This window comes from Oxyura jamaicensis, chromosome 1 (genome assembly GCF_011077185.1).
Source record: "Oxyura jamaicensis isolate SHBP4307 breed ruddy duck chromosome 1, BPBGC_Ojam_1.0, whole genome shotgun sequence".
Taxonomy (NCBI): Eukaryota; Metazoa; Chordata; class Aves; order Anseriformes; family Anatidae; genus Oxyura; species Oxyura jamaicensis.
The window spans coordinates 31,692,962-31,720,049 of record NC_048893.1 but is presented as its reverse complement, the minus strand read 5'-3'; the positions used below and the strand labels follow the sequence as shown (position 1 = coordinate 31,720,049).

The window sequence follows — 27,088 nt, the reverse complement described above, 5'->3', positions numbered from 1 at the left end:
CCCTGAAGATCCCATTTATCACTCAGACTGAAGGAGCCTTTCCACATTAAAAGGAGAGTGGGGCTGGGAGGCAGCCAGAGTTTGTTGCAGGATGGAAACCAAAGGTAAAAAGTGCACGTACCCTTAAGCATCACTCATGTATAACTGTCTGTACAAGGTTCATCTGTCTGTGTTCTCTTCACTTGTCTGCCTGGCTTATGTTTAATTGAAAAAAAAAAAAAAAAAGGTAGCCCTTCAGGGCGGGGACAACTTGGTTCTTTATTTTTGTTTGTTTGTTTGTTTATGCTGTACAGGTGGCTTAGATAAATATTAAATGCTAACGATACTAAGCAGGCAATGCTGTCCCCTCTACAGTTTATAATGTGATTACAGTAATAATGTGATTATTTTTCACAGCATTGAGAATGGATTTCCAAATTCCATTGGTTTTCTCTTGCTGCTAAACTGTCACATTTACAGTGTTTAATGCTACCATTCAAATTGATAGAAAATGTTTGTACTCAAAAACTACATGAAAATTCATTTGTGATTTTAGTTAACATAGCCTCAAACAGAAATTGTACCACTTAATGCCAAGAATATTTTTTTTTGGGGGGGGGGGGGGGGGGGGGGGGGGGTGCAGGGAGAGGAGCTAATTTTACTGGTTTGCTGTTAAAGCTCGGTAAGTCTGAAAAAAATCTGGAAACAGACAACACTATAAAACAGAATTTCTGGAAATGTTTAATTCTAAAGCATGCTTCTGTCAAAGGATCATGATCCTGATCATTTTCACTTGTGATTTAAGACTTTGCTGTCTCAACCTGACTTTATTGCAGTACAACTGCAAGATGCTAGAACTACATTGTAAATAAACATGCCAAGTTAGTTGCACGTTCCAAATAAATAACTTCAAATAAATAAATAAATCCATCCCACAATCATCAGTCAAAAATGCAATTAAAAAGAACCTCTCACTTTTTTGTTGTAAAAATATGAAATAATACTCAGGACAGGCTGTTTCAAATAAAATTCCCTATATTCAGCAACTCCAACGTTGAAGTAGTGGAACTTCATTTTTCAAAGTTGGAAGGATGACTTAATAATTATTTGGTATCAAGACAAGTCTGTTTCTCTACGTGGCATACAATATCAAATTCAGTATGGCTTGATACATCATGCATTTTCATTCATGCTTTCATTACAGCACTATGAAGTACAATCATTTATTATACATTCCCTTGAATCTTTTTGAAAGAGCAAACAAAATGTAAAATACAGAGGGAGAGCAAAGAAAGCAGCAGAAAGCTAGAAACTGAAACTGAATTCTGTTTCCCAGCCTTCCTGCCCTAACCATGAACAACAGCGAGCGCTGAATGATGGTGGACACTGGGAAATAAAACGGAACTGTAGGACTTTCTGTAGCTGCAATGTCCTAGCACAGAGGTGATAAATTCTGAGTGCCACCGCAGTGTCACCTCTATGATAATTACTCAAGCAATAGATATCTCATTAAAGAGAACTAAGTGTCTCAGAAACAGTCTTTACTGGCAGGGTTAGGTAATAATACACTGGAGAGAAAGGACCCAGCAGTTCTCAAATTCTTTGCTAAATTTCAGTTTAACAGTCTAACGTGCCAAGGACTAATAGCAAAAGTCACTCAGGTCCTTGATATTCCTTTTCCTTGCTTCAGCCCAAATGACCCAGTTCCTCACAAGGGATTGGGTGAGTTACTCACACAAGGCTCAGACCACAGACAAATGCACAGGGTAGGGCACAGCATCGTATGAAGGAAGTATTTGGCCACAGAATTGTGACCCTGATTCCTTTCTTAGCAGCTGGATTCAAAGGAGTAGACATTGCACAGACTACAGGGAATTACCTCCCTTGCTACCCGCACTGTCAGAAGACGCTACAGTACAAGTACCTGCCATCCAAGAAAGTACAGAAATGTTCATGTGAAAGTTGAAAGTAGAATCTTAATATCAAATATTAATTTTTATCCATTACAATTATGTAATGTATGTATACCTAATAGTGTAAATACTTGAAATATGAAAGTATTTCTACGGCTATTTCTCTCAGCCTCCTAGAAAAAGCTTTGAATTCACAACTAACTTCTGTTTCTTTTTCTGATGTCATCTTTTTTTTTTTTTTTTCAGAAAACAACTTCTAATTTGGAAAGTTCTTATTTGGTAATCTAAGAAAAAAAATCAGTAATGTTTTCATAATAAAAGGCCAACAGTTTTTTTTCAAAGTCACTATGAATGATATAAAATGCCTCCACTAACAGTGATTGCAAACAAAACATTTATTTACCTTCCTGTAGTCTTAGCAAGACACCTTTTGCTCTAGTGGAAATAGAGGAGTAGGCAGCCTCAGCAGCTTGAATGGAACATTAGGAGAGCGTACCTGCATGACAATAAGAAGGTCAAACACCAAGATGAAAGAAGCCAAGAATGCTCTTGAGACCTCATCACTTGGCAGAAATCCACGATTCAGCTTGTCCCAGCTGATCCAGTCAGTAGTGATGACAAGCACAACTACAGAGGTCAGGGTAAATAGAACCGTCCTGCAAGGGAAAAAAAAGTAGTTCAGAGAGAATAGGATAGTAATGAAAATACATCATTCTATTTTATCTATCTTCTAGCAGTCAGCTAGTGCTTTATCAGTATTTTTGCACCGATGAAAAGAGATTGAAGAAAACTAAGTGCACAAACAAATCATGTAATTCAAAATAGGAAGGCAGTCAGCTCTTTCCTTAGTAAAAAGAAATTTAGTAGCTAGCACTAAACATGTTGCAAAATTAGGGTGGAATATATCACTCTTGTTCTTTGTTCCACATTTTTCATTTATGATGCAAACCAATTAAGTAAAATAAAATATAATTAAGCTATAATAATGTACCAAAGACCGTATGATCTTGCCAAATCCAAATGAACAATTTGAGGGAACATTTCCTGAGGCACTAAGGACGTTAGCACCTATGGACATTTTTTTCTCAGCAGTAGGAACTATAGGATGCTAATTGTGACAGCTGATTATTATATAAAAACACATCTGCATGAAAGAAATTTTCATTGCACTCAATTAATCTTTAGTATGTACTATAGGTTGTAGAAAGATTTCACTTTGTATCTCCTAGGATGTCCTTTGCACAAGTTTCCAACACATCTTGCAGCGTTTCGGAGGAGTCAGTGAAGAGTGAATTACAAAAGCAATAATGCCTGCATATGAATGATATGAGAATTCCAGAAGACACATTTGACTACTTCATGCAATTCTGTGATAGGGTATTTACATAAAAATCTTTCTGAGCTATCCTCCCAGAATAGTTCTGCACCATTTCCAGCAGCACTTTGGTGGTATGTTTCAGCCAGCAGTGATAACTGATTGAATTCCTGGCTCCATGGAAGCAGGCATATTTAGCTGGTAATTTGAGGGGGAGCAAGGCTTCTCCCAGTAGCCAGAGCTGCCAGCAGATCCATGCTATAATAGAGGCATATCAACATCTCAGTGCATACACAGAGCTAAGTAATTGTGGCAGTGTGGAGTTTGTTCTACAGCAATAAAATCTCATTTTCTTCAGCTACCGAAGGCTGTAAACCAACGTGAAGAATATTTCCTATGACACTTCTAAACAGGACAAACGCTCAGCAGAGTAAAAGGAAAGTCTGCACACCAGTAGTCACAGACTACCTGTCTGCAGGCATTCAGTCTTTGCTCTGTCCGTGTAAGAAGAAAAACAAAACACAACCACAAAAACTAACACACAAACAAAAAACTAATAAGCACATAAGCAGTAATGTACACATTTGGACTTGTAAACATCGTTTTTCTGTGGCATGACGGGCTGTCTTTCTTTACAATATGAGACACAAAAGGACCTGAGTGTTGCCACCTTTACCTTTGCACATTTGTTTTTATTCTTAATAAATCAGTTCAGTTATATTCAACACTGTGGTTGGCACCGCAAGAGTATCCCTTGAGTGCATTACCAGCACCCAAGCCAGAAACAAAAATGAATGAAGCGTATTAGACTTAATTAGACTTAAGCAAGATTCAAGCCTGCTTATTCCCAAAATAAATGCTTCGCTACCACCTCACCTATCAGTACCTGAAGCTGACAGACTTTTCTGCAGGCTCTGCTTTGACACACGTGGAGGTTAATGCTCTTGTGTGAAACGAGAAGAAGGGACTGTTCGCCAGAAAGAGCACAGCCCTCAGTGCTTCCTTGCTGACCAGCGGACGCTGCTCTGGCTGCTGGGTGCAATGATTTTCCTTGTCCTCATTCTGCAGAGCTCATGTCTCCCAGTACACAGGTAGTTAGAAATGTAATTGAAGGCTGCATAGTTTGCCATGGGAACCATATACCCAGAAGTTATGCTCAGCACTATTCTGCTTCAGTCCTCTTGAATTATGCATCTGCATTTTGGAGCCAGAGTTCAAAGCGTATAAGGTCAGGCTTTGGCATGTATGCAAGCAAAGGCAGGCAGATTTTTATGCATGCTTCATCAGCATGCATGCAAAGACCAGCGTGTGTGCTCTAGCCCTGATTTCCTTGAGGAAATGCATATGCACTTAAAAAACTGCTTCGTTATTCGTTCTGAAATGTCAAATAGGAGGGAAGGGAGCAGAAAATGGGCTGCTAATAGAATAAGAAAATGTGAGACCAATAAAAATGGACAGAAATAGATATTTGAAATGGTTGCATTAAGCAGCATAATTAGCACTCGGTTTTATTTTTGACCTATGTTATTGGAACAGAGCAAAATATTCAATACATGTTTTTGGAGTTATTATAAACCGAGTTTTTCTGGGTTAGAGTTCACTCCACTTCTACACTGCCCCAGTGCCTTGGGGATTCAGAGAAGAAGCTGAGGATTTAGTTTAACTGGACTTGTATCAGATGACACCGATGGGAAGTACTTTGCACTATTTAGGCCAGTGCAGTTTGTCCTTTACTTTGCAATGCACGTTGCTGAGAGCTGCATCATCACATCACTCACGGCACTGCTGGCAGGACATCTCTGCCTCCTGCTTAGAAAAGGGCTGTGAGGAGAAAGGCAAGAGAGGACTGATTCTTCTCCCTGCCAGCCATTAAGAAATGCAACTTCTTTCTCCACTTCACAGAGGAAATGCCCTCTTGTATTTCACATCTAAGTCCAGTTTGCTGCACTGAACGACTGTGTGCCCTGGGCAACTATTCAGTTATGCTAACACCCATTTTGCAGCCTGGACCATACTCTTCAGGATGCAAGCTTACTCTGAAAAATAAACAATGTCTGCAAAAAATACTGTCCAAACCAATTACATACCGAGAAGTAAAAATCATTAGGTAGATCCAGAAAAGTTAGTACTATGGTTACCACCGCTAGTGATGATCTAAAGTCCCTGGTTCTGGACTGAACCGAGGGGAAACCTGAAGACAGAAGCTTGAGCAGGTTTTTGTCACTGGCTGCAGACAGTCCCTCACTGCACACAGGTTGAACTCAAACTCTGTCATGCAGGAATGCCATTTCTGGTTGAGAAGGGCCATGACACTGCATTTTCCTCTACAGTAGAAAATGGGGCATCTTTGACTTTGGACTGTCCAATGGACGTGTCCTGACCTGCACTGAAGGCAGTCCTGCATATTCTCTGCTGTCTCTGGGGCATATCAGTCCAGAATTTTCTCTGATATGCCCGTAAATTTCACAGCATGCTCACGGAGCATTCATTGGGCTTCTTTGGTACGAGATGATAGACTTCATGTGTTCACCTAGACAAAAGCTTCCCAAACCCTGTCCACATTAGGCTGGCATGCAGTGCACTGCACAGCTGCTGCTAAAGAAGGAACTGCTAACAGGATAATCATGGGAAGCAGCGTGCTTTGTTTCACTGTGTACATCCACGCGTACCTACATTGCCCAAAATAAGGCGAGTTGAGGCCCTCATGCCTTCCCTAGAAAAGAAAATCAGAGTAGTGTGTATGTGGGTGAGCAGAGCTGTGCAGGCTAACCTAAAGTTAAAATGCCAGGGTTACCTTCAACCACTCTCCAAAATATTGAGGATAGTGTAAGATTTCCTAAAAATCTCTCCCAGGAGTGTAAGATAAATCCAAAATGTTCAGTTAAAAAAAGCAAAGGATTCAACCCCCCGTGTAGTGAGTAATCCAACCACAGTGCAGCGAGGACCTAAATTTCCCTGTGAGATCCATTGCTAGAGTCTTTCCCCCAATAGATGTTTCCATTCCTGCTCTCTGGGCTACCTCATGGGTGGCATCACCCAAAAGTGGCAAAACTAATGCCTTTTCCTGTTGCCTCCAGGCAGGTACGGCTTGTTTCCACTAGGGAAACAAGTGGTGGGGACAACCTGTGAAACGTAGCTTTGTGCGATATCAGGAGCAGGAGCCATCACGTTGCATGCTGGATGTAACTGTGTTAACAAGTTACCTCCCGAAGGAGTTTCTGAAAACTCAGCCTGGCACTGAAGAGACTCAGGACTCTGCAGACTTCCTTACAAAGTTCTTTTGTACTCAGCTCTCTGCAGATACTGTCCTTGCCGTGGTAGAGCGGTCTGTAACTCTTCTCCCTTTGCCTTGCACCAACACCGTCCCGAGCTTATGAACTGCAAGTTCTTTGTGAATGGGATGAGCTCAGATTGGTTTGTAGGGAAAACAAACAGCATTTTATTCCTGGGATCTGCAATGCAGTCACTGGTCTCCAAATGCATATCTGCATTCAGATACACCAGTAATTCTCTAAATCCAAAACTAGAAAGAAATGAAAATCTTCTCCCATCAGAATCAAGCAATTTGGGAACTTCACTTAAAACGGAGCGCCAGGAAACATCATAACTTAGACCATGTGGTTTAGGGTGCTGAATGTCTGTCATACTGGGGGCTGCAGTCTGCCTGCCCAAAGAGAACTCTCCCTGCTGCTCTCTGAAACGCCACTGGAGCCACCCCATTACTTAGCAGTCCTTGAAAGAGTACCATGTGCCAGAGCAGCAGATGGACTCAGAAACACAAAGGTGGGCTCTGGAGGAAGAGCTGTGGGAGAAAGCCAGAATGGGGGAGGAAGGGAATACACACGCCTGGCAATCTACTACAGCTGATGTTCAGTGTTGATGCAAACCTAAGACTTTTTGGCTTTATTGCAGGGGGAGGGAGGGGCACATCACTTAGTTTTATTTTAATTCCAAAATAACAGTGCTGCCACCAGCATTACTGGTAAAAGGCTTCCCTGATGATATCTGTAAACTGCCCGTGCAAGTGCACATTTTCTAGTCACTCAGTAACACTATGGGCCATGACATATGCAATTCAAACTGGAAGACTGGCTCGCCTGTGGTGCTTCATTAGCTCAGTATGCAAAGCATGAAGATGCTGATGATCCCAGAAGTCTTGGATGAGGGAGGACACAAAATGTCGTGGTGATCTTAGGTCTGGCTGCTTGGGGACACTCTTCCACTGTTTTGCATGTCCTACCTACAACATCAGGAATTCTCTGCTCCTAGCACATCCCCTCCAGAGCTATGTCAGAAGTGCCACTGACTCTATCCTGCCACATCTTCAGGAAACACAGCAAGCTTTTTGTCTGTGTTATTTGTCTATACTGAGCTGAATACTGAATGAAACAGAATTTGTGCATGGGAAAATGAAGACAAGGTAAGAGACATATACAAGCTCATAAAACATTGAATGTTGGAAACAAGAACTGCTTACAGTTTGAGCCTCCTGATTCTTCATGTCAAAATCAGCAGGACAAAGGGTACCACTGAAAACAAACTCTGGTCTATGATGGGACCTCATTTCTCAAACTGTCACATCGTGAAAACAAAGCTTTTCAGTGCTCAGGTATCAAATACAATTCTTTGCCCAACCATACATAAGGGAAAGATAATGCTACCTTCAATTTACCAGTAACTTTGAGCTGCTCTTTGTTAGAGCTATTTAGAATTTTCTTCTGTCTTGCATGACCCTCTGCCAAATCTTCTACGAAGCTGCAGCTTTGATGATCAGATAGCAAGAGTTCTGCTAAGATCGACTGAAGAGATAAAAGGAAAACTTTGACTATTTCCCTCATCTTTATTTTGTCTTTTCCATGAGGCAAAAAGCAGTATCTTGCCCTTTGACCACATCTTTTCCAGAAAAAAAAAAAAAAAAAAAAAAGAAGCCTGTGCTGAGTCAAAAGTAGCTCTTAGATTTATATGATATGGTACTGTGAGAAGTGTTCATGACATTTTGTCCCATGATTTCCAATAAGTTGGGTTATTTAGAAGTTGCTAAACATAGTTAATAGGAATTCCAGATATTTCTTAGTACTATGTAAATTTGGAACAGAAAGACACATTAATAACAAAAAATAGATCTTAAATTCTACATTTCTATTATTGTTCATTCATTAAGGAAATGAGAATACATAATTAATAAAAATACATAATATATATGTGAACTTACTGAATAAAGGAAATTAGCCAGCATATATTCTGGGTATATTTAAAACACTAAATAAAACCACCTAGCAATTAGTCAGCATTTATTAAAATTTTCAGCTTCAGATGGTGTGTAAGAAACAGAAAAGCAATTCTAATCAATGTTTTATAAATTGCTATTTACGTTTTCAGTTGTGGTGGTTTATAATGTCAAATTTTCATGAATCTGCCAAAATAGTTTAAAACAACCTCTGAAAATGGATATAGAAAGGGAAGAACAAATTTTACTGCTCTTGATATTTAAAAGTGCTTTCCAGTCCTCAGGAAAGAAAGATCATCCATCAAGCTAAATACTTTCCATAATTTTTAATCTAAGAATCAGCGCTGGCCAAACATACTGTCCCACAGTGTACAATAACTATAAAGAACAATGCTACTGCAGATGTTCGTATGCAAATGCCAACACTTTTTATTTCACTTGTTTTAATTAGGAAGGGTTCTGTTATTAAATCTGTCAAAAATAGCAACTCTAAACCCATTTAAAATAAAATATTTAGTCTGCCTGTTACTTGGTGTCAACACCACTTCTACAAATAAGCGAGTGGAAGGGACAGATGCTCTGCTGGTGAAAAGCGTCTGGGTTCTCTGGAGCAGCATGGATTTGAGACTCCAGCTGGCTACTGCTCTCCTGCCCTGGACACTGGAAAGGAGAGAGAGCAGGGACTTGAGAGCTCTGCCTGGACCAGCGACTCTTGCAGTGCAGCGACACAGTGCAATACCACAGAGTGAAACAGGTGGTGCTGAGGGACTGATACTCACAGTACACGTGTCTTGTGGGCTGAACTGAGCACCCACTTACCCACTGCTGCAGCCCACTGGGTGAGATCCCAGAGAGCAATTGCCACTTCAGGGGACAAGCGTGCGATAGAAGCATGGAACAATAATGCTGCCAGAGTTCAGAGCTCCCCATACTTCGTGGTATGATTCACAGAATCACACAATCACAGAATTGTAGGGGTTGGAAGGGACCTCAGGAGATCACCGGGTCCAACCCCCCTCTGCCAAAGCAGGTTCCCTAGAGTGGGTTGCCCAGGTAGGCACAGGCATAAGTAAGACAGACAAAGTGTATTAAAGTTGATTACCAAAAAGACCTAATTACCTAGAGTTAAATACCAATTAGAATAAAACAGTGGTTAATTCAAACTTTGAGTTGCATTATCTTTTTAAAAAATCCACAGTAATGCCTGCAAGTGCTAACTTCCATCCTACAGCAGGGAGTAATGGATGAGTACAAACATTTGCCAGTAACTGGCAGTTCTAAATTATCAGTTCTGAAGTTGTCAATGCTGAAGCATTTTTCATATTGGATAGGGAATAACAAAGGGAAGTCTATGTTAGGACTGGCTCATAAATGCTTATTAATAGTGGACACTGTATTTTGAGAGCCTTACATTTCCGATAAAGTCTGCTACTCTATGTTTGCAGTTGTTCTGCCTGGTGAGCTGAAGAAACTGGACAACACAGAGTATATGGGACACTTTGTATATGCCAAATATACACACTGTAATTGTTTACTCTGCATTTTTATATATTCATTATACTTAGAAAAATGAAAAAGATTTTGGTGAATACAAGCAGTGCTAGTTCATTTTTTCCAGTTATATCTGTTTGTCAAAGAAAGGATATTCCTCTCCTGAACACCTTGCTCCACTTCTATACTTAGACTGTGACAGTTGCAAATTTATTACAGTGTATCAATGTGATTCCAGAGCTATTTGGGATGTTTGTACAAAGATTTGTATAAAGTCTGAAATTACATTTATGTTAATGCACAGAGAAAGCATTTTACTATGTTTCATGTAATAAAGTGAATAAGATTAGGTAATGTAATCACATGGTGAAATATTAGAATTCTAGACAGCATCATTTTTTATTATAGGTAGGAGCATCTTTGAGTTTCCTTTGCCACACCATTAATTTACTAAAATGAAAGTGTTATCTATTTCAAACACCAGCTCATTTAAATTAAACTCATCAGCCATAAGCTTTAGGTTTCAAATGCCATTTCCTATCTGTGACACAAAAAAAAAAAAAAAAAAAAAAAAAAGGGAAAAAAATTTTTAAAAAGGTTCATGGTCTTGCTTCTAAAAAACATTTTCAATCAACACCTATCGTATGTAAGGTAGTATAGGATTCATGGGAGTTTTATCCAGGGAACTCTGCCAGGCTCAACCTCCCAAGTTAGAAGATAATTACCTAATTCCAGTAGGACACATTTTGAAAACAAACAGGCAAACACACAAATAAAGAAAACCACAAAAGTATCCTACTTAAGGTAAGAGGAAGCCATTTTTCAGGTTAAATTTCAGATTGATACATCACAATCTATCAACAGATTGCAGCTCGAAAACTGGCTCAAGAAACAACAGAAATTATTTCCAATGTGAAATATTCTCAGAGCATCAAATGTGCCTTAGGAAAGACTCGTCTGGAACTTTTTCTCAGGCAAGGGCAGTTCATCAATACAGGGAATTTTCCTGTGAAAGAGCTGACTTCTGTAGCATGAGGAAAGCTGTCAGAATGAGCACTACTCCTGCACCCAACTGCACTGAAGAAGCCAGGAGGTAGGTCACCATCCCAGTTCCAAGAAGTGAGGCAAGCTGGCCAGAGGCAAATACCTGTTCTGTGGGATTCAAACCAAGCATTTGAATGTCAGTATTAAAAAGCCAGCTGAATCCATAATAACCGGGCTTTTGGATGCTACATGGTATTATTATTTGTCCAGTCTCTCCAGCTGGAGCTTCTTAGCTTTGTATAAGCAACTAAACAGTACAACTGTCTGGACACCAATTTCCCATGGTCTAATTTAGTGTCTTAAGGATGAGTTATTACATCTTTCCTTTATGTTATTTTCAGCTCCTGGTATGAGTGAGGTAAAGACTTAATGTTCACCTTGGGGCAAGACACAGGATCATGTTCCAAAACATGTGGAACAGGAAATTTGCCTGTTTCCAGAATTCTCAGCAAATGTCATAGGTTATGAGTAATAACATTCTTGGTGACCTTTTCTCAGTTATCATGAAATACTTAGTAAAGTCTTCATTTCATTGCAATGTAAAATGGCAAAAAACTTTTGAAATGAAAAAAAACACACTTTTTTACAGTTAGAAGACAACTTCTACTTCCGATGAATGAAGATGGTAAGTCAAATGCTAATCTAAAAGCCTAAAATTAGGTTCTTATGATATATAATAGGATCTAGAGGTACACCCCAACAACTCCATGGCTTTCCAGTGCTCAAACATTATTCAATTTGAGTTTTATAAACAAACACAAGCATAAGTTTGGATTTAAAACCACATTTTCAAGACTATCAGTGCTCTGGGGTATTTGGACTTCCAGATAGGTGATTTATGAAAACCTGATTGACTTTCAAATGGTGCTAAAGACCCAATTGAAACCATGCAAGTAAGAAAAGTGATAAAAATCAATGAATTAGTAGACACATTATTTAATGTATAAATAAGTTTATTCATTAAATGTATTATTCATCCAATTCTGGGGTCCCTAGTACAAGAAAGATACTGGCCTGTTCAAGAGGTTCTAGAGGAGGGCTACAAAAGTGATGTGAGAGCTGGAAGACCTTTCCTGGGAAGAAAGGCTGAGAAAGTTGGGATCGTTCAGCCTGGAGAAGACAAGGTTCCAGGGAGAACTTATTGTGGTCTTTCACTACACAGAGTGGGTTCTTAAGAAAGATGAAGACATTTTACCAGAGTCCCTAATGACAGGAAAAGGGGTAACAGTTTTAAACTGAAAGAGGGTAGATTTAGATTAGATATAAAGAAGAAATTTTTCACGAGGGTGGTGAGGACAGGTTGTCCATTGGGACAGGTTGCCAGAGAAGCGGTGGATGCCCCATCCCTGAAAGCAATCAAAGGTGAGTACATGGGCTTTGAGCAACCTAGAGAAAGATGTTCCTGCTCATAGCGGGGGGTTGAAATAGATGATCTTTAAAGGTCCCTTCCAACCCAAACCATTCTATGATTACTTTGTAATTACTGAATTTATGGAATTGTTTTGTTTGCAATTTATTAGATAATTAACAAAAATTTAGCCTTTATCAGAGTTTTACTACATAGAAAACACTCTGAATCTGACTGTCTTCTACATAGAATTTGGGATATTATAAACTCATATTACTTTCCTGCATTTAAATTCCTCAATTTTTTCCCCAACTCTCTAGTGAAGTCTGTTACACTTCAGCTAGTGCTACATGAGCAAATGATTATTCTTTTTTAAACGTATTTCTACATACGGCTTAGTTCAGTACAATAAGAGATTTTATAAGTAATTCAGATACAGAAACTTACCCATTTGTGGGTTTGTAGAAATCTACACATGAGGTAACATATTTGATTTGTCATTATAGTTGACAGAGATGTCGTGTGTGATTTGGTTGCCTACACATACATGTTTAGTGTGATTTGGGTTGCTGTAGAGTACCTTGCTTGACTTTGCCGTAGAAGGTCTCCTCTGAGTCCTGCGCCACATCTGCTGGGCTTGTGAACCTTTTTAAATACCCTACAGCATTTCAAATTACAGCCTGTGCCTGTTTGTGTACCTGAATCCCACCTTTATTCAGTCATTGGAGCCCAGAAAATGATTCACGTGACTAAAACCAAGTTTTTACTTGGGGAGAGCTGAATGCCCCTCACCTGCACTGGTCAGAGCTCCATAGGCTGTAGTGGGAGTTGACATGCTGACAGCCATTATCAAGATGGACAACCCCAAATCTCAAAACTGAAGTCAGTTTTCAATGTTTTAATTTATTTCAAGAAAATAGTGAAAAAAATTGCTTGAACTGAAAAAAATAGAATTTTAAGAATTGTCAAAATGCATCTTTGAAGAAAAGAATTCTATTTAGAAACTGTCAAATGAAAAATGCCAGTAAAAGGTATTTTTGATTTTTTTTTGCTTTTTAAAAGCACATTGTAGAAAACTGAAATGACTTTGCAAACCATTTTGACATTTCAGAGTCTTAAAACTATCCCTGCAGGTTTTGAAACAAACAAACAAAAATCCTCACAAAAATTCCCACTTTATTTGAGATCTTGAGTTGCAAAACATTAAGGATAAAAATGGAGTCAGATTTTATCTATGCAGAACATAAGGAACACGTTGTCTTTCTCCTGGTGTTATGTTGCTGCTCTTATATGAAATTGTTGGTGGGAGAGATGTGTAATAAAACTCATATTCTCACCACTTTTCATGCAACATGTTATATCGACACCCGAAATTAAAACAAACAAACAAACAAACCAGTTCAAATTTAGAATAAGCCAATTATAAGGGTTTAATAGTTTTCTATGTTCTGGATTAGATTAGCTGTATATTTTACTTACACAGTAGTTTGACAGAATAAGAAATCTCTCATTATTTTAGGTTTCATACACCATGATATCTATGAGGTGTAACTTCTCATTCACGAAGACGTGTCTTTCACATTTGTGCAAAACTTACCAAAGTAAAATATAATTACAATTGTTTAAAACCCTCTGTAATGCTTTTTTTTTTTTCTCAAAGCATTTTGAATAAATGCAAGCTCTTTCACCTAACGAGTTGATTACATTATGATTAAACTGATTTCCAAAACAACTAAACAAAAAAAAAAAACAAACACAACAAAAAGTTTTAATCTTGCCTCCAGAACAACGTATTTTTAAGTAAAAAAATCTTCCAAAGAGTATACATCTTATTCAGTAGGAAAACAGACTTAGTAGACAGCAAGCTGAGCAAGAGCTGGCCATGTGCACCAGCAGCAGAGGTCCCAGCAGGGAGCATGGCCAGTAGATCAAGGGAAATAACTGTGTCCCTTTACTCAGCACTTGTCAGACCACATTGAGAATATTGCATCCAGTACAAGAAAAGCATCAATAAACAGAAAACAAAACAAAACAACCAACCAAGCAAACAAACAAAAAACTAGGATTCCTGGTAAACACCAGGCTGGACAGCAATATGCCTTTGCTATCAACAAGGCTAATGGTATTCTTCACTGCATTAGGCAAAGTATCACCACCTAGTCAAGAGAGGTGATCCTTCTACTCTACTCATCACTGGTGATGCTGCACCTGGAGTCCTGTAGCCAGTTCTGGGTGTCCCAGCACAAGAGAGACGTGGACTTACTGTAAGACCACCAAGGTGATCAAAGGACTGGAGCACCTCTCCTGTGAGGAGAGTCTGAGAGAGCTGGGACTGTTCAGCTTGTAGAAGAGAAGGCTCAGGAACAATCTCTTTAACGTATATAAATACCTGAAGGGAGGGTGCAAAGAAGATGGAGCCAGGCTCTTTTCAATGGTACCAAGTGCCAGGACAAGAGGCAATGGGAACAAACTGGAAATAGGAGGTTCCATCTGAACATCAGGAACCACTTTTTTACTGTGCAGGTGACTGAGCAGTGCACAAGTTACCCAGAGACACTATGGAATTTCTTCTCTAAAGATCTTCAAAAGCCACCTGCACATGGTCCTGGGCAACTTGCTCTGGGTGGACGTGCTTGAGCAGGGGGTTGGACCAGATGGGCTCTAGAGGGCCCTTTAAACCTCAACCATTCTGTGAATCTGTGAAACTGAAGCAGAGGGCCCCAGGCTGGCTGGGGGCTGGAGCACTTGCCCTGTGAGGGGAGGCTGAGGGAACTGGAACCTGGAGAAAGGGTGGTTTTGGAGGCACCTAATGGTGGTCCCCCAGTACCTATGGGGAGGTTAGCAAGAAGATGGAGCCAAGTTCTTCACAGCAGTGAATGACAGAAGGACAGGAGACAATGGGCACATATCAAAATGAGAGATTCAGACTGGATATAGAAAAAAATGTTTCTGATGAGGACCATCAGTCAGTGGAAGAGGCTGCCCAGAGAGGCTGTGCAATCTCCATGCCTGGAGGTTTTTGAGACCCAAAAAGATAAAGCTCTGAATCACCTGGTTTCAGCTCAGAGTTAACCTTGCTCTGAAAAGGAGGCTAGAGACATCCTGAGATCCTGAATTCCAGCTTGAATTATCCTATGATACTATGATTTTTTCTCCAATAAAAGAATCTTGGTAGACAAGCATTTAAGTTATACAGCATTTACATTTAAAAGGAAACATGATCTACCTACCATCCAACAAGTACTCCTATTTGCCTATGGGAAAAGAATGAACAGCAACGGCACTAGACTTAAACCAAAAAAGTGTTACAATTTATCCTGAAAAAAACTATGCAACAAGACAGAAGTAATATAATTCTGTGTGCTGGCACTGTTCTTCCAACTTAGACTTTACAAATCGCTCAAAACTTCACTTGACACTTACAGTAACTGTAATAAATAATACTTTTTCCACATGATTCAAGAATTGATACCAATTCAAAAGTGACTCAAGGAAATAAACATGGATACATGTGTTTTTCCACAATTTGAGCCAATTCCAGTATAAGGCTGACATGTCTTCTTAGAAGACAAAGAAAAATCACATCCAGATAACTGTAATTTTGATCTCCTGGAGAGTTAACCTTTCTAAGAACAGAGCAGGGTTAGAAAGAAGCACGATCAAAATAAGCTAATGAGACTCACCAGCACGCATGCTACTCTGATGATTATATGCCCAGTTCTGTACAATATAAACACCATTCCCCTTTTCCACATGAGGAACCCATGCAATACTACAGGCTTGGGCCAGAGTGGCTGGAAAGCTGTGCAGAAGAAAAGGACCTGCAGGTGCTGACTGATGCTCACCTGAACATGAGCCAGCAGTGTGCCCAGGTGGCCAAGAAGGCCAAAGGCATCCTGTCATGTATCAGGAATAGTGTAGCCAGCAGGACCAGGGAGGTGATCGTCCCCCTGTATTCTACTCTGGTGAGGCCGCACCTTGAGTGCTGTGTTCAGCTTTGGGCCCCTCACTACAAGAAGGACATCGAGGCCCTGGAGCATGTCCAGAGAAGGGCTACGAAGCTGGTGAAGGGCCTGGAACACAAATCCTGTGAGGAGTGGCTGAGGGAACTGGGGTTGTTTAGTCTGGAGGAGAGGAGGCTCAGGGGAGACCTGAAAAGCTGCAATGAGGTCTCCCCTGAGCCTTCTCTTCTTTGGGCTGAACAGCCCCAGCTCTCTCAGCCTTTCTTCAAAGGAGAGGTGCTCCAGCGCTCTGACCATCCTCGTGGCCCTCCTCTGGACCTGCTGTAGATCCACACCATTCTGATGCTGGGAAGTCCAAACCTGGATGCAGCACTCCAGGTGGGGCCTTGAGAACTGCTACTTACCCCACTGTATCCCTGCCACTGAAAGGTGAAGGGGCTCAGGTGAACATTCATCCCTGTGGATTTGAAAACAATGCTATTGGCTGTTGTGAAGAGACTGGATTTCTCACTAGTTTTGTTCACTAGTTTTCTCACTAGTTTCTCACTAGTTTCTCACTAGATTTGTTTTTTGTTTTATTACAATTTTCTCAACAAAATTATAATAAAAGATGATGCAATTCTAAACGTGTTTTCTCTCTTTTTTTTTTTCTTTTTTTTCTTTTTTTCAGGGTTCCCAACACAGTGTAAGCAAAGTTAATTACTCCTGAAGTAATTTGTCTCCCTTTGCTTTTCAGCCTCAGTCTTTTCAACATTTGACGATCAGAATTTGCCAGCTTCGTTCCATGTAATTGCTGATTAAAAAACAACAATGTACCACCACCACTGCCACAGCTCTCCTACCATTTTCTATTAGCTGATACCCTGCATGAATTTCAATGTGGTCTGTAATCTGTTTAGATGTCCTCCTTGAACCTATGATCTGATGGTGTATTGGTCATGCATGTAAAAGGCAACAGATGCCTTAGTAGGACCTAAAGCAGAAGCATGGTCCAATGCAAGATGATACTGCAGAGTTCAGGCAGCAAGGATTCACAGCAAATGGAAAAAGGCATCAATTTTCATTTCTTCTGGGGTATAATCTGCAGTATTTGTTGCTTCTCCCACGGCCTTCTGCTTGTGTGCATCTCCTTTAGGTTTATAATAACTAAAGTATTAAGAAAGGAACAGACAATCAATATCCCACCTGCCACACCAGTCTAAGAAACTAGTTCCTTGACTGGAGTCAGGCTACAAGCTGGGGACAGCCCTTTTCCCTTGCCCAGACACAGGTGAGCTGCCAGAACAAGGGACCACATTCAGGTTAGCCTGGGAACAGGATCCACCCAATCCAGCCAGGATCCACCCAGCAGGATCCACCCAGCTTACCTTCCAGAGACCCACACACCACATTGACTTTAGCTTTGCCTCCATGATCTTATCAAGCTCAAAATAGCGTAGGCAGTGCTAAAGAGACCCTGAATTTAAAATTTTGCTGACCTAAATTTTGCTAAATATGCATTCTGTGTCTTACAGAATATTCTGTTAAATACTTTACTCAAAGATGATTGAGTACTTGAGTTTTACAGCTACACAATTCTTTTCTTCTCGCAAAATACTTCAACATATATTTAACAAGCATAAAAGCCTACATACTGCCTCCCCATCACTTGTATGATTGCTCAGTTTCCAGCAAGTACCTACAGGGAGCAGATGGAGAAAAACTCCTGGAAGGGCTATATTCTGCAGTGCCTTTCACTCAAAACAGGGAGAGATGTGACTTTGAAATAAATCAGCATTTGGAACGGATGGACAGACATGGCTTCTTTGATCAGCAGCAACCATGTAGACTAGGATCAGTCAAATTTTTAGCCCTCTGCAGTGCAAATAACTACATCCATTTCACAAAGGCTATAAAATAGAGGGCAACTTTTGGGACAGGATATACTCTCTCAGAAAGCTTTTTTTAGTCTTTTTTATTAACTTTGTTAGTGTTGTCTTTGGTTTTCTCCTAGATCATTTATTCATGGTACAGAGATAATATTAAAAGAATTTGGCCAGTTTTCCACTCCATTTTTTTGCCTTTATGTTCTTCCTGGAAACGTTAAAGATAGCTGTCATCTCTAGCAAGAATGCCTTGAAAAATGAATGTGATTTACAGTCATTCCTGGGCCTTTCCAGACATTGCTGTCAATCTATCATGGAGCTTTCTGAGTTGAAAACCCCAACAATGCCGAGAGAGAGAGAGAGAGAAAGAGAAAGATACATTTCATCTGAGGCACTTCACTAAGTTAAAGTGCTTAATTTAGGAAGGAATGAAGTCTACCCTTAAAAACCTTCAAATATTATAAAATATTTTATTATACCAGCTACTATTTGTGTTTGAATACTGTTCACAACCTCTGTGAGAGATGACTGCTTATATATGTGTATGTCATTTAACATTTAAAGGTTGCTTCAGAGATGGATTATAGAGAAACAGGGTAACCACCACTTGTTCATGAACCATAATTGTAAAATGCCATAGCATCTTCTCCATAGCAAGCAGCTCTCAAAGCAAAATGTCCACAGCTGCATTCAGTGTGGGATCTTCTATGGCCTACAAATTCCTGAGAAAATGCTGCATCACAGAATAAATCTACCCAATCCGTCCACTGACTAATTCTGTTACCACTTTCTCCATCAATTAAATGATAGCTTCCCTGAATTTGCATAAATCTAATTTGGGGACAAAACGTGTTTAGTTCTGAAATTATATTACCATCAGATTTGTTTAAGAGACAGGATATGTGACTTTGTAATGAATATCATGAAAAAAGGCTCTGTTGATTTACTCAAATGAGCCCATAAATGGCTTTGGTGACAAGGCAGAATTCAAAGACAGTGCATGGATTACCTGTTTCTTAACAACAACAACAATGTTTCATTATTCAGTTTGAAGCATCACAACTATTTGCTTGCTGGACCTACCATGTGGACAAATGTCCTCTACTCTCTTTTATAAATATGATAATAGAACAGCTCATGATGTCTAGAAGACTTGAGTGAACTATTGCCTTATCAAAGGTGAAAGCTGTTAGAAAAATCAGCTCCTGTTTAGCATTCTGTGATGGCAATATGAGCCTGCTGTGTTGGCAGATTCTTCCACTGTGGACTGTGCCATCAATTTCATACAAAATAGCTCTGTCCTAGGAGTTCTTCAAAGTTGAAATGTTTAAAAACATTTTCAAGAACTCTTTTCTTACATTATTGCAGTTTGTATTACAGAGTAATGATTTGTTAAGTCTGCCATTTTTGTAACCCAAGGCCTGATTGTTTAGTTTTAGTTCATATATCACCGAAAAATTTAATAAAATGTGGCAAATTAAAATTCTTCTTTATTTTTTGTGTTGTTTTATAACTTAGGAACAACTGCTGCCAAAGCAAAGTATTATTAATACTCATCCAGCTTGCTCACATTGCAAAGGGAATAATAAAACTGAGTCCTAATGGGCAGCAAACGTCCTAGTGAGCACAGGTATGTCACCAAAACATAAGGTTCTTGAAATAATCCAAAGCCCAGACCTTATATGGCATCATCTATACAACGTCCATACAATCAGACTTTGCAAATGGGATAATAATATCTTCTTTCTCTTTCTAGTCATTTAGTGAGAGACACCAAAGTTGGATCCTACCTCTCTGAGTTCAAAGAGATCTAGTCTTGCCCTTGTGCTAGGAATTACCTCAATTACAAGTCACCTCCTTGAAGATATCCAAATATCAAGAATGATGTTAAAATTAAAATGAGAAAACTGAGGAGGTAAATTGAATAAAGGTGTTACAAAGTAATCATTCAAGTGTTCTCATATTTTTTAACTTGTCTATTTCCAAACTGATAAAAAAAAACATAGCAATAAACATGCCAAGAGGGCTTAGTAGGATGGATAGATAGTTAAAATATGTGAAATTTTCACATGGTCCAGGAAAAGACCTTATGAGGCCTTTTTTATAAACTACCACTTGATCTTGTGTCTAAAGTTAGGATTCTAAATCTATAGCTAGGCAACTAAACGCAGGTGGCCTGATCTTCTCAAGTACTGCAAGCCTCACAGTATCATGTAGATCAAGTTCAAGGGACATTTTAAATATATTTACATGCTTAAAATATAAATTTAGATAGTCAAGGTATGAAAATTTTGGCTATTACTCATTTTCCTGGAAGGGTAAAGCATTTTTCATACACATCACTTTCTGAGTACACATATCTAGATCTCACTGTTTGTCCCTTTATTAATCTGATTTTGTTATTGTGAGGCATAACTTGCTGTCACCGGACACATTACAGTTCAGAACGCCATGCTACCAAAGGTAAGCATGCAACTTCTTACACTCAGAAAACGAGATTATTTGCCCATATATTAGAAGAAATAACTCAGCCAGGTTTCCAATATAAAAATCACAAGGATATAAATCCTAGAAATGTTATTATTACTCGAAATCAGAAAATTAGCATTTAAGGGAAGACAAACAAACAAACAAAAACCAAGCTAACAGCAAAACTCAATAAAAGCATGGAAAAAGGAAACTGATGAAGTGGAAACAAACAAACAAAAAAAAACCACCAACAAACAACAAACAAACAAAGAACACAACAACAAAGAGAGAAACATATACCAAGCATCAAAATTTTGCTTATTGAATAAGGGGGAAATATGAAAGAACACAGTGAAGAAAGAAATACAGAAGCTGCGAGAGAGATATACTGTCAAGGTTGAGGAAAGGAAGTGTTTAAGACTAAACTAGCCAAACAGCATACCTGTCAGTGTATGTTTCTAAAATCTATTTGTATGGATGCCATGGAGCCTATTAAATATTGCAGGGAGAAATCTCCCCTAGAACTAACTGAAAATAATTGCTGTCAATATCTAAAGGAATATTACAGCTTCATTGAAGACTACTGGGTTTTCACTGTTGATTTAAAAATATGAAGGTCAGGAGCTGATTTTAGTATACTTATTGGGATGTTCTTTCTCAGTAGGAAAAGTCGATCATCTTGATTGTTTAAGTGGATATGAAAAGACACTGACTACAGCTTTTTACAAGCACAGAGGTTTCTGTAACTTTGCATCACCAATATCATTCATCCTGCACATGAATTGAATGTCCTAAACTGATTCTGCATCTCTAGAAACTAGTATGATTGGAGGCACTCCCATGACATATCCCTGGCATTTTCAGTAACAGGGGTCATATCAGCACCACATTTTTGTAAGTATTAGTAATATTATTATTAGCTGTTTTATAGCTGTTATTAATAGGTATAAATAATCACTTATGGATATAATCAGGAACTTTGAGGCCTTACAACTCTATTGCATTTATTAAAACAATTAAAGTGTCACTAGATAGTAAGTTTTGTTTCAGGAACAGCCTTGAAACTAGCTAAGAAACAAAAGCACATTTCTGGCTTTAGCTCAGTGTTTACACAAATGCCTTTGCTTCACCATGCCATTATCCATCAGTAGTGTATGCCATTACTGGAACACAAGCTCTCATGCTACTAATGTTATTGCTTAAATAACATATTAAGATGGTGATGTTTTCATGTGGGAGATAAACATACATCTTCCACAAGTAATTACATTACCAGTAATCCTTTTAAGAGGCTGTCTTTGCTCAGTTGCTTTGCCAATAGCTCTAAGCTTAGTTATATGACAATCCCATTTATTCATAGCGTCTGAATTGATAACAGATGAACCAAGCAATATGCTGGTGCTCTCCGACCAGTGACAAAACATGGAACAGGGAGCCATCAAAAGAAACAAAATCTCTTTTAAAATTCCCAAATACTTTGGTTTCATGTTTTACTGAAAATGGCACTTGCCTTTTCATACATTTTCCAAAGAACCATAATTATCAGGAAATATTACCGCTAACTTTTTAAAGAGCTCTCTTATTCACTGCCAATAAAAAAAAAAAAAAAAAAAAAAAAAAAAAAAAGGCCTATAGCTAGTATAAGCATCTCTTTCATGAAGGATAAAAGCAGTGATACGAAGATATGCGATACAGACCATATCATGCAATACTCTACTCTGAAGACCTACTAATGCCAGCACGTTCAGGCTAAGAAGTTTTGTTAACTACTTGAACACAGCCTGAATTAATTCTGAAGACTGCTTTCCATATTGTGAATGATGTCTAATATATTAATGAATAAAAATTGCTAACCTGAATAATAACACAGCACTGTTCTACTGCAGAGCCTCCTCCTTGCTCCTGAGATGGTGATTAAAAATAGCAAAAATATCTGTCAGTCTGTGGGTACATAGACAATGCAAGAAGATGCGTGCAGAAGTGTTTTTGGACCATCAAGCAGCAGTACACAGAAAGGCTGTGAATAAATTAAACCAAAAATATAAGCCTCGGGCTGATGTGTTTGAACTTCACTGCAAACATTCTTCATACATATTTAATTGCTCCATTGAGACTGTGACTCTTCTGGAGATGTTCCAGGCATTATTTCTATTCCATTAGTACACTAGCAGGATGTGTACTCCTTAACCCAAAATGATTGATTCCATAAATGTCTTCCCACTTGCTGACCTGAACACTAATTGAGGTTGTGTATAGATTAGAAGAGAGTGTGTGCTTCTTGAAACCAGCCAAAACAGATTGTAGTTACTGAAATATCTTGTGGCACAAGAAGCAAGTGGCACTTCTGGCTGAGGACACCAAAATAGCCCTTCAAGGAAACCTTTCAGGTAGTAACAGATGGAAATTACACAGTGGGCTGAAAAACTCTGCTAACCAAAGTTTAATTCTATGGACAAACCCCCACCTTTCTGAAACATAACATAATCTTTCTTTAATATACTATTATTACATACCAGATGCTTTCATCTGTGCTTGGGTCATGTAAATTAATTTGCTTTGAGAGAAAGTATAAATTTTTTACATTGCATAAAAATAAAACTAAAGAAGCTGAGATAATTTTATCAATTCAGCTGCACACAAGGGGAAAGGCTAAATGTTTTAAAGGTCTTGTTCAAACAGACATAATGTTGTGAAGTGTAAATTAGTCTACTATAAACCCAAACTTTTCCTGTTCAAGTTATTAAAGACAAGTATGATTAAATTGTGGCAGTTCATATCTTAAGTATACCACCCTGAGGAAACAATTCTGATCTCCCTAAGCACTGCCTGGCTTCCTGGTTAGCCTGAAAATTTTGGGCAGCCTTAAATCCTCTGTATTTAGACATTTAAACTCAAATCTGTAGTATCACTCTCTAAATGCAAAATGGCTACATTCATAATATACTTCCTTATAATAGATGGATGTTCATGCAGCTTGGTCAAGCTTGGGTCATACATTGGAGGAAACACTTAAATTCCTATTAACTTATTAACATATTAACAAAGTAGCAAGAGTATGTTAGACTTCATGTGACATAATATTGCAGAGAAGCTTAGACAAGGAACTTGGGCCTGCCTTTGAGAGAAGCCTCATCCTGAACATCAGTGCTCTAAGAATGACATCGCCATTACATGTTCAGTCTTGCTCCAGATTGACCATATAAAATTTACTCAGGGATGTTTGTTTCCCACCTGAATTACAGATCTTACAATTCAATATATTATTTAAAAGTCAAATAAGATCTTTCCAGCTTGTTTACTGTCATTGAAAACATACTTTGCTTTATTTCCTTGGCCAAGACCTAAGTTTGCTGCGTTACACCAGTGAGCCTGGAATATTTCAATCAATGAAGTCAGGTCAAAGCATGCAAATCACTAGAGGCTGAGCATGTGTCCAGGGCCAATTTTTTACTGACACACAACTTTTGTGAACAGCAAATTGCATTTGTAGATTAAGGACTTAACGCAACTCTGCATTGTTTTTATGTTACATTTGAATTCCAGACTGTAACCTCCCCAGGGTGAAGAGTTCACTTATTCTTGGACTGTACAATGCCAGCAGAGTGGAGAGCCTAAATGAATGCATTTTTAATTGTTGTTTTGAAAAAATGGCTATGGGAGGTTGCTTATAGGAAATTAATTTACTAAAAGTTTAAAATGTATTAGTTTCAGTTCATAATAGTGACACCTTAGGGCACGTCATTTTTTAAAGTTCCAACAATTATTTATAAATTCAGATAAAAATTAATCCATCTAAATGGAAAGTTATTAAGCAGGCAGAATAAGAAAGAAAAGAAAAAGAAACTATCCTGCACATTTTACAGATCATGCAATACCCCGATGCATGAAAAAGCAGAGAGGCCCAAGAGCTTGCACCAGAGCTAACATAGTCCTGAGCTCTCAAAGAGAACATTTATTCAGCACTGGGACAAAGCTGTATGTAGTGTCTTTAAAATAAGAAAGTGTTGTGTTTTTTTTAGCATATCTTTGAGTAAACTAAAGCTGTGATAGCAAGTCATTAAATTAACATGAATTCCTCTGCTCTTTTAATGTAATCTTTTGACAAGTTTTTGGCTTTTGTCTTCTACCTTTCCAAGTATAAGATATCCTTTCCTTAATGAAATTAAATTCAAGTTACTCTGTGACAAAATGAGTGGATTCTGGTAGGGTATGTAAAAAACAAACAAGGAAGCAGTGACCTAGAGTATAAGAAACAAAGCCTACAAAAATATGGACCTCTCTGAAGGCTGAATATATTTTTTCAGATGGTTGTCCCTTGGCTTTGCCTTACCCCTTAGCCATAATGGACAAGAAACATCCAATTGAAATCCAGAAAGATTTACTCTTTGTATGAGGATCAGTGCTATGCTCACCAATGTACGCACGCAATCAGTAATACAAAGCAAAAAACAGTAAATTGCAGTCTAGGTATTTTTTTTCCAAGGAAAATACACTTCAGTGCAGTATGTAAATAGCCTGAAAAGACAGAAAACATCTAGTAGTGTGTTAATGCTATATTTGATTCCATAACGTTTACTGAAGCCATGAGTAGTCAGTGTGACAAATTCCTTATGTTCATCGGGATAACTTCATGCTGGACAAAGTACCTCTAAGATACAGGTTTGAAATTTAACTAGCATTTAACTGCTACCAAGACTTTTTAAGAGTTGTTAAAAAAAATAAAAACTTATATTATTAAAACATACATTATGAAACAAGGAGCCCTGCAGGCACCTTTTGCTAACAACCCTTTGTTGTGATTTTATTGACAATTTCATCTATTCTTTGTTTTACCTGTTGTTTTTTCTACTGTCACACAGACAGACAACATGCAATTATTTGAAATAAAAATATGGCCACAATATTCTCATCCAGGCTTAGAAAAATAAAATAAAATAAAAGTTGCATGTCTTAATTTAGATAGCTGTCAGTAAATTCTTTTAAATTTAAAGCTCTACTGTTTTTTTTTTTCTAAAGTAGAAAAGCAAGTAAGAAACAAAATAAATGCTCCTTGCATTTTAAATGGAGGTTTTATACAAGGACTAATTAATAGTATGTACATTCACCATCATGGTTAAGCACAACCTGAAATAATAGTTTTAACTGAGCATACACTTTTATTTAAATGGCTCCTAAGTGCTTTCTAATCCAGATTGTCTGAATATTCAGTATTTATGGGAAATAAGAGGATACGAGAAAGATGATGAGTCAGGAGTTGAGCTAAATATATCAGCAAATTCTAAGGCACGATATGCATTACAGAGAAATGCAACATTAAAAAATTACTCCAGGATTCCAGGAATGGAAATAATTTAATTGCTGTAATCACCACATTTATTCTACAAAACTGAATTGATTTTTGGAATCCAGCCATGACAAAGTCTGTGAACTACGGCTGTGAGCACCAGCAGCTGAAACACTCGTTTTCTGGTCTCCATTGAATTCTGTGGCCTTTCAGAATGTACATCTTACACAAAAACACTGGCTGCGGCTGAATCTTCTCCATGCAGCATAGATTTTTTAAAGCTTCTCCAAAGAGGCTTGAGTTTGAGTCAATCAGATCATGTCTGGGGCTATGATTTTACCAGGTCTTAGCACAGCAAAGCAAGGATGCAAGACAATACATTTCTACCTTGTTAACTCAATGCATTTTTTTTTGCTGTATCAAAAATTTCCCACAGTGTGCATGCTGATCTAATTGCAGTACTTGGAACTTCTGTGCCGGGGTAGCTTTCACAATTAATCAATTATAAACTGTTATAATCTAAATTTCAGAATCTTCTTCTGCATACATGATTACATAATACATATTTTCTGATACTCATCCTACTCTTCAGTGAATCTAGAGGGAGACTAGCTGTAAGTGCTATGTTGAAGAAGATATTTTTTCTAATAACAAATGAATTTACCTTGCAGAAGATGAAAGAAGGGAAAACAACCAGGGGGAGGACACTGACAGAACAACCCACCACATCAGTGATTCTGCTTTTCTCCTGGTAGATTTTTCTTGGGCCCTGAGGGGAGGCAGATGTGTCTCCAACTCAACAAAAATTCTGCGGGAAGTGAAGAGATGATGCTAAAAGAGGACTAGCTGCAACATCCCTTCTAAAATGGCCCTGTGCCTGAACTGAGGATTGCATTTGGCTATCTCAAAGAAAAAACTTTTGAAACCTGCAAAGAAAAATTTTCATCTAAGCATTATAGATTTTCATATATATATATATTTTTTGGCATAGAATGTGATTTTGTGAAAGCATTTTCATTTAGAAGAGCCATTATTACTGAAACATTGTCGACACTGCACTTTAAAAAGTTTTATTAAAGCTACACATTGGATAAAATATTTTTAGTAACTGTTCATGATATACCTCTTGCTCACTAACAGGGATAGAATAAAATGTACTTTTTAAGAGGTGAAGATGGGTTGCCATATCCA

The 27,088-nt window shown here is 38.4% G+C and overlaps 1 protein-coding gene across 6 annotated transcripts in view; it reads right to left on the bottom strand.

Annotated features, from left to right (window-relative positions):
- Nucleotides 1-27,088, bottom strand: part of TMEM117 (transmembrane protein 117) — a 215,246-nt gene that overhangs the window by 38,921 nt on the left and 149,237 nt on the right. For all 6 annotated transcript variants that reach the window (XM_035329012.1, XM_035328993.1, XM_035329002.1 and 3 more), the window contains exon 6: nt 2,389-2,548. In XM_035329012.1, coding sequence (XP_035184903.1) covers nt 2,389-2,548 — 160 coding nt within the window. The remainder of the gene's footprint in view (nt 1-2,388; nt 2,549-27,088) is intronic.